Below are 8,582 nucleotides of genomic sequence, written 5' to 3'. Positions count from 1 at the left end.
GATAATCCATTCCTGGAAAAATTGTCGTGGAAGAAGATACACGACAATCCACATTTGGAAATATTGTCAGTTGGGGATGACAATCCAATCTTAGAACATTTGTCGTATAAGCGATGCGCTTTCTTTTGAACCGATGCTTTGGTGCTTGTGATAAGCCAATAATTAGGCGCTTTAAGCTAAGTTAGGCGATCTTTAATTTTGTCAAGTCAATCAATTATTGCGATTGTAATCGAGCCGACTACTTAATCATGTCAATTTGCTTATAGGGGCTAGCTGGCGTACCAAGGAACCCGAAATTGTTTATAAGATCCGCATAATTTAATATGGGGGGCCACATATCTTGTCGCTGCACTGGCGCATGCAAGATCATATTGTCGCCGCAATACTGCTCTGTCGCCAGGCGACAGATTTTGTCGCCAGACGACAGTCTTGTTGTCTGGCGCTGGAGTTCTTACTTGCTGGAATGTACCTGCCTTTATATTTTGAACTATAAGACTTTGCTTTTTTTTAGTTAGCTTAGGGTTGACCTAAGGCTTAGTGTTACTTGACTCATTGTATTGCTTTGACTCGACTCAAGGCGTTTGACACATGTGTTAGACTCCACTCGATGTGATATGACACGACATGACTCAATGTACATGACTCGTATGTGATGTGCGACTCGAAAATGCAAAAAAGCAAAAAAATTTCCGTCATTTTTGTGGAGGGTACCGACTTTCTCCCGAAAAAGAAAGACGCGAAAAAGAATCGAAGTGTTTGATGAGCATGTTGAATGAGCTTAATCAAGTATATGCATTTGATGCTATCTCTCAAGGTGCAAGGATTAATTTCTTCTAAGCTATCTTAGTTGACTCGATTATGAAAGTATTTAGGTAACTTCGGCGCGGAGGCTAAGTACTTCATACTTCCTGATACAATGATGATTATGAGTGATGAGTGATGTTGATATGACAAAGCATGCTTCAACGTTAAGTTAAGACTTCATGACAAAAGGGTTCCTAATGGGAAGTCTATTCGGTCATGTATCTGTGCAGTGAGTGAAAGTTTCACTAAGGCTAGGCTGCAAAGGCCAAGTGTATGGAAAAGTATTATTTGATAAGAGTCAAATAATGATGATCCTTAGGCTAGGTAGGCTAATGATGTAAGGATCAAGCCCACAAGTCTAGCTTTAAGTGAATAGGGATGAGCATTGGAGATCCCTTGACATGATCATGGTGTAAGTGTGTGAGTGTGAATATGAATGCGTTTTTATTATGGCCGCACCTCAATGTGAGATTGCCTACGTATCCGTTAGGAATCAGGCCAAACGTAGCTCTAGCCGAACCTCGCACAAGTGTATGTATACCTCAAAAAGGTCTTTTTAAGGGTTGTAACGTGGTTAGGCTAAAGGTTAGAGAAGAAGGGGATAAAGGCTCAAGACCCTAAATAAGCCCCCAAGGTGTGTAACCTTCCTTTTGAATATTTGTATTTTTTTTCTTGAGGTTTTCTCACTTTTGAGCTTTCTTTCTTCTTTTTTTTTTTTTTTTTTTTTTTTTTTTTTTCCTCTATTTTTTTGCTTTTGCATTTTTGCTTATTTGAAAATTTTCAATAAGTGTGGGCAATCCCGATCATGCGGTCTATCACTCACTTGGCATTCATGTTTCTCAGGCACGGTACCGAGCACTCGATAAGAAACGCAATCCGAGACGTGTTCTTATCAAAGATATTTTCATATCATAGACATTGGAACACTTGCCCTTTTGCGCACTTTAATTTATTTGCTTATTTTTATTTTATTCTTTTGAAATCACTCAAGCTTTTATTCTTTGTACATTGCATAGGTTACACACCATCCCATCCCAAGGTTAAGTAAATGTAGGTTGAAAAAAGAAAGGTCTATCGTTAGACAAGGCTCAAAGTGGTTTATCAAAAAAGGATTGCATATTTGAAGGGTGAAAGGTGATATGATATGGCTACAAATGGTGCCTCTAATCATGGATTTACCTTATACTTAGTTCGGCGTTTTTTTTTTTTTTTTTTTTTTTGACAATGCAATGCAATGATCATATGTGAGGGAAGAAACGCTCATTTTATTAAAGGGGAACAAAATAAAAAAACCTATGTAATAAATCTAAGGTAGACAAAGGGTGCCTATTCTAGACTTATTGGGGAAGGGTTTGAAAAAAAAGAAGAAGAAAGCATGAAATCTTGGTGAGAAGCTTGCCTTGTATTTTGTCTCATCATTACTTTTTTTCTTGTCAATCACATGACTCAAACTCGATTCAACATGCATAGATGGGAAGAGATCATGAAAGAATGAAGGAAATAATATGTGTGGAGAAAGTATGTGGAGTGTAGGAAGAAGATGTAGATGAAGAAATATGGAAGAAAGTATGTGGAGAGTGGGAAGATGATGTATATGGAGAGATATTGAAGAAATAGGAATAGAATGGACCCCCAACTCAAATGACGGAAAGACGACTCATGCATGAACCTAAGACATGGTCATGGTGACATATACAAAGTGTGTGCTAAGACTAGTGAGTGTTGGTGACATGTTAAGACTTGTGTCATGACCATGTGGCTAGACTATGTGACTAGACTCAAGCAAAGACTAAGTTAAGACTTCACGTATATGCATTAAATTGGACAGACTGTAGTATTTTAGTCATAACTTTTGATCTGTGACTCAAATTGGGACGAAACCAACGCCAAATTAAAGATAAAACTCGGGGTTACAGATCCATAGGCTGTACGACTCGTAACTCTTCCTAGAACTCCAGCTATGACTAAAACAAGTTGACGCATGTGCAGTATACGGGAATAAAAATCCGGGTTGACTTAAAGGAACTATGACTCGATTGTAGGCTTATTCATTAGTTCAAATTAATTAATTAATTAATTAAAAAAAGTCCTTTAGTCATTTGTTAGTTTTTTTAAGCATATTTATGATCACAAGTCAAACCAAACAGTTAGTTTAGCCACATAATAAGTATGCACAAGTAAGAGATGCACAAATAGTCAAGTAGTCACAATATGATGCAATGAGTTTGCAACTTAACCATGGCTCTAGTTCTCTAAAGTTCAAGGATATGGGTTAGTCAAAGAGGGTCCATGGTTATGAGTCCAGATGCATCGCGAGGAAGCCTTACCTTTGGAAGGGTTGGCGCGTATGGATGGGACCCCGCAAGTTAAAAACTTGCTTCCACGGTTTGGTGGATTCACAAACTCGGATGTACCCGTCGTTGCCAAGAGCGTTCGATTGGGTAGATAGAGCGTGAACCCCCAGAGGGTTATGGCCATATGTAGAACACATATGGGTTTCAGAAAAGAGAGAAAAACTCAATCAGGAAGTAGAATCGAGCCAACAGTACTAGAAATGGTCAAAACTAGAAGGCAGAGTTCTGGCTCGGTATTGGAAGAACTTGGCGCCAGACTACAAGGACTGTCGCCACAAAAGTACCCCTGTCGCCAAGTGACAGAAGCTCTTTACAGGCGACAAGCCCTATTTTCTAGACGCTAGTTCCTACATGCCTTGGCAGGTATCTGTGTTCTTAGAATTTTCCAGATTTCGCAGTATTATTTCGATTCTAGTTGTGAAAGATATTTCTCAAATTTCCTACGTGTAAAAATCCTATGTTTTGACTCATTTCGAATGGTCTATCCAATGAGGACCTTTTTTATGCATATGACAATAATGTTAATCAAAATTACGCACATGAAAACTTAGAAATTTTCGAGTCTCATCTGCTCATTCTAAGTAATTGCCAAAATAAATTTCAGGAATTAAAAAAGAAATCCTCCCCAGTGGGGTCGCCAAAAAACTGTAGGGATTATTTCAAGCACTATAACCCCAAGCTTGAACCCCACTGTGATTATACATTTAAGTATGGTGGCGTCCAAAGGGAAAGAAAAGAGAGCAAAAGAGTCGCCAACAAGTTTTAGGAACTTGTAAACCAATCACGAGGTGAAGGTTACACCCCTAAACGAACCAGGAGATCGTCAACTCCATAAGGTATTGAACCAAATAGGGTTCGGGGATGAGGGTACGAATCCAATCTACAAAAGAAAGGACCCGCCCTATAAAATAGGCATCTACTTTATTCTACTCGTATTCATGTGCGCTTTCTGACTAACATGCAAACATTATATTAACCCTAAACCTGTTTATCTATGTTGGTTGAATATTAATGCACAAATAAAACTATTATTGGCGATCACTCGAATTAAAATCATATTAGCCTAAATCAAATTATTAATTATCTTATTAAGCGTGATTTCAAGTACTAATTCCGTTTAACAAGCATAAAAGGCGCGATCAAGCAATAACAATAATATAAATAATATCAAGCAACATAATAATAAGCATAATCATAATAATCATGGCATAATCACAATCATGCATAATAATAACAATCATGTTAATAAAGCTTAAATATAATAGCAAGATCCTAGGCATGATACTAACAAGATTAATAACAAATCCTAGCATGTCACTAAGCAATAAAGATCAAAGCTTTAAACCTAACATGATACTAACATGATATTAGAAAAGAGTAAAGACACCCTAAACATTATACTAGAAAGCATTAAATAACAACCTAACATGATACTAGGAATTAAGCAAATAATAAACATGCTTTCTACAAGAATAGAGCAATAAGATTACATACTTTGATGCCTCGTACCTCTTTCTAATAACAAAATACGCGCGTTAGTAAACTTCAATGAAAATAATAAAATTAAAGAATTAAATTAAATAATTGAAAGAAAGAGTTAAAAAGTTTAGACTGGATTTGGGACCAAACCCTTAGAAAAGTATAAACCTTTCACGTCTAGGGCGAAGGCAACTTCGAAATTGGTTAGGTGTTTCTAGATCTTGTGAGTGCGGTATTGTGTTTGAAAAAAGCTAATTTAGAAAACAAGAGAGAAAGAATAAGCTATATTGCTTGATGAGTGTTGATTGATTATTAATGAATAAAAACAGAGGTCGAGGACCCTATTTATAAGGAAAATAGTCTGGAAATTGACAGAATTTGATAAGGAATAAAACTACACGTTGTCGCCAGAAATTCACTCTGTCACTAGGCGACAACCTGGCTTACACGCGCTTTCCACGCGGAATCCGATCTTTAACCAAATTTGATCTACGGAATCCGTACAGAAGATAAAACGTATCTTTAAAAAATAATAATATAATAATAAAATAATAATTAATATTTTATTCCAAATAAAAATCCATCTTAAAATAATTATTAATCCTAATAATATTAGAATTTAAAAGAACCTTCTCGAAACTTCTAGAAAGTTATAATTAATCCTAATTATTTTAGAAATAATAATTAACATTGGGCCCTCCTCTAGATCATTGGGCCGTATGTAAATAATAAATCGGGCCCAGTTTAGTACTTTGGCCATAACTTCCTCAATACTCATCGAAATTGGGCTTATAATATATCGTTGGAAAGGTCTTTTCGAGCCCCATCTAATTACACTATTATTGGACCCTTATAATGGACCAAACTAAACTGGATTGGCTATTTATAATAAAATAGAGTTGTTTTCAAAAATAGAAAGAAGAGAATTTTTAATAAAACTAAACCGCAACACTTGACTTTCCACACTTTCACCTCATTCGATTATGGTTCGACGTGAAAGGCATTCATCACTGGGTTTGGTTTTGGGGAGACACAAATGGGTGTCTACACACCGTCTCTTCGATCATTTCCGACCCAAGTGTAACAGTCTCGCTTATGTCGTTCCAACATATCGGGCTTCTACACTTTCGCCCATACAAAGCCTCGAATGGCGCCATCCCAATGCTTGCATGATAACTGTTGTTGTAGGAAAATTCTATCAAGTCCAAATGATCTTCCCATGAACCCTGGTACTCCATAACACATGATCTCAACATATCCTCTAATGTCTGTATTGTTCTCTCTGTTTGACCATCGGTTGCGGGGTGGAATGCAATGCTCATCAACAACTTAGTCCCCATAGCCTTTTGTAAACTCTGCCAGAAGTTGGATAAGAACCTTGAGTCTCTATCCGAGATGATGTCCTTCGGCACACCATGGTATTTCACCACAAATTTCACATACGCTCTTCCCGATTGATCCATCGACCATGTACTCCTCATGGGTATGAACTTTGCACATTTTGTTAGTCGATCCACTATGACCCAAATTGTATCATTTCCTGCTCGAGTCTTAGGTAAGGCTCCCACAAAATCCATAGAGATCGAATCCCACTTCCAACTAGGCACCTCCAAAGATTGAACTTTTCCTTAGGGTCTCTTATGCTCGATCTTGACCTTTTTATAAGTTAAACATCTAGCCACAAATTCTGCCACTTCCCTTTTCATGTTCGGCCACCAGAATGTCTTTTTCATGTCTTTATACAACTTTTTCCCTCCGGGATGCATTGAATAAGGAGAACTATGAGCTTCCTCCATCAACTTTTGCTTAAGATCACTTCGATTCTGAGGGACACACCATCTCCATCAACCTCATGCTTCCATCATTGGCTATTGAAAAGTCAAATACTTGCCCTTCCTCGATCTTCTCTTTAATCTTGTTTAACTTTTCATCTCCTGGCTGACTTTCTCGAATCTCATCATAGATTGACGGTCTGCTCAACAAGGAACTCAAAATCTTCTTAACTTCTCCTTGTTCCAATACCTCCAAATTCATCTTTTGGAACTCCACACACAATTGATCTGGTAGGATCATCGCATTAACTACATGACTTGACTTCCTACTTAATGCATCAGCTACAACATTTGCTTTCCCTTCATGATACTGAATCTCCAAATCGTAATCCTTAATCAACTCCAACCATCGCCGTTGTCTCATGTTCAACTCCTTTTGAGTGAATATGTACTTCAAACTCTTGTGATCGGTGAAAATCCTACATGTCACTCCGTACAAGTAGTGTCTCCAAATCTTCAATGCAAACACAATTGCGGCTAACTCTAAGTCATGGGTCGGGTAATTCACCTCATAAGGCTTCAACTGTCTCGAGGCATAAGCAATCACCTTTCGGTTTTGTATTAAAACACAACCTAACCCAAACTTCGACGCATCACTATACACCTCATATTGCTCACTTCCATCGGGCAGGGCTAACACAGGTGTCGTAGTCAACTTCTCTTTTAATGTCTGAAAAGCCTTCTCACACTCCAGAGTCCATTCATAATTACGTTCTTTCCTCATTAAGCTCATCATAGGTCATGCAATTCTCGAGAAATCCTTAACAAATCTTCTATAATAACCTGCTAACCCAAGAAAACTCCGAACATCTGACACACTCCTCGGGGTCGGCCACACTTACAGCCTTTACCTTTGCTGGATCCACCGATACTCCTTCCTTAGAAATCACATGACCTAGGAAAGCTACCTCTTCCAACCAAAACTCACACTTTGAGAGTTTGGCGTACAATTGATGCTCCCTCAAGGTTGCCAATACCGCCCTCAAATGATCCTTATGCTCTTTCGGGTTCCTCGAATACACCAAACTATCATCGATAAACACCATAACAAACTTGTCCAAGTATGGCCTAAAGATTCGGTGCATTAAATCCATAAAAACCGCAAGTGCATTAGTTAACCCAAATGGCATTATAGTGAATTCATAGTGACCATAACGAGTCCTAAAAGCACTCTTTCGAATGTCCGACTCTGCTATCCTCAACTGATGATACCCGGATCTTAAATCAATCTTCGAAAATATTCCCGCCCCTTTTAGTTGGTCGAACAAATCATCAATCCTAGGCAGTGGGTACTTGTTCTTAATTATCACATTGTTCAACTCTCGGTAATCTATGCACAACCTCAAGCTTCCATCCTTCTTCTTCACGAACAAAACTGGTGCACCCCATGGTGATGAACTAGGCCGGATATAGCCCTTCTCCAACAAGTCATCTAACTGAGTCTTTAGCTCTTTCATCTCAGCCGGGGCCATCCTATATGGAGCCTTTGAAATAGGTCCTATCCCTGGCACTAAGTCTATGGTAAATCGACATCCCTCACTGGCGGCATCCCTGGAATCTCTTCAGGAAAGACATCGAGAAATTCATTTACTACTAGAATATTTTTCCCATCATCTCTATCTCCTTCTTCTATCCTTTGGACACTACACAAATACAGTGGATATCCTTTTGCTACACACTTCTTAAGTTGCAAAGCAGATATGATCTTTAACCCTGATTTCTTTCCCTCCCTTCGATAGGTTACTGGGCCACACAACGTGACCTTTTGGGCCTCGCAATCAATTTGGGCCTTGTACTTGCCCAACCAGTCCATCCCCAAAATAACATCGAGAACTTGTAAGTCAAGTTCGATTAAGTTTGACGGAAATTCTACTTTTGAAATGACAAGAGGTACACCCTGATGCATCTTAGTACAACTCACCACTTCCCTTGATGGAATAGCAATATCTAAGGAAACAGACACTGGACTCTCTAACTTGAGTCTATCTACTAAAGTTTTAGAAATAAAAGAGTGAGAAGCCCCTGAATCAAACAAGACTTTAGTAGACATAGAACAAATAAAGAAATCGCCAATTACCACATCAGAAGCAGTTGCAGCCTCACGACTGTTCAT

The 8,582-nt window shown here is 38.4% G+C and overlaps 1 protein-coding gene across 1 annotated transcript; it reads right to left on the bottom strand.

Moving 5' to 3' along the window:
* Positions 1-7,985: 7,985 nt before the first annotated feature.
* On the bottom strand, positions 7,986-8,582 carry LOC145613929 (uncharacterized). The gene has a single exon (XM_081668963.1). The coding sequence runs from the start codon at positions 8,580-8,582 to the stop codon at positions 7,986-7,988; it is 597 nt and encodes a 198-aa protein (XP_081525089.1).

The sequence above is a fragment of the Chenopodium album genome, chromosome 25 (genome assembly GCF_948465745.1).
Source record: "Chenopodium album chromosome 25, dcCheAlbu1.1, whole genome shotgun sequence".
Lineage (NCBI taxonomy): Eukaryota > Viridiplantae > Streptophyta > Magnoliopsida > Caryophyllales > Amaranthaceae > Chenopodium > Chenopodium album.
Note: the sequence above shows the minus strand (reverse complement) of the source record. Positions and strands in the feature narration are given on the sequence as shown.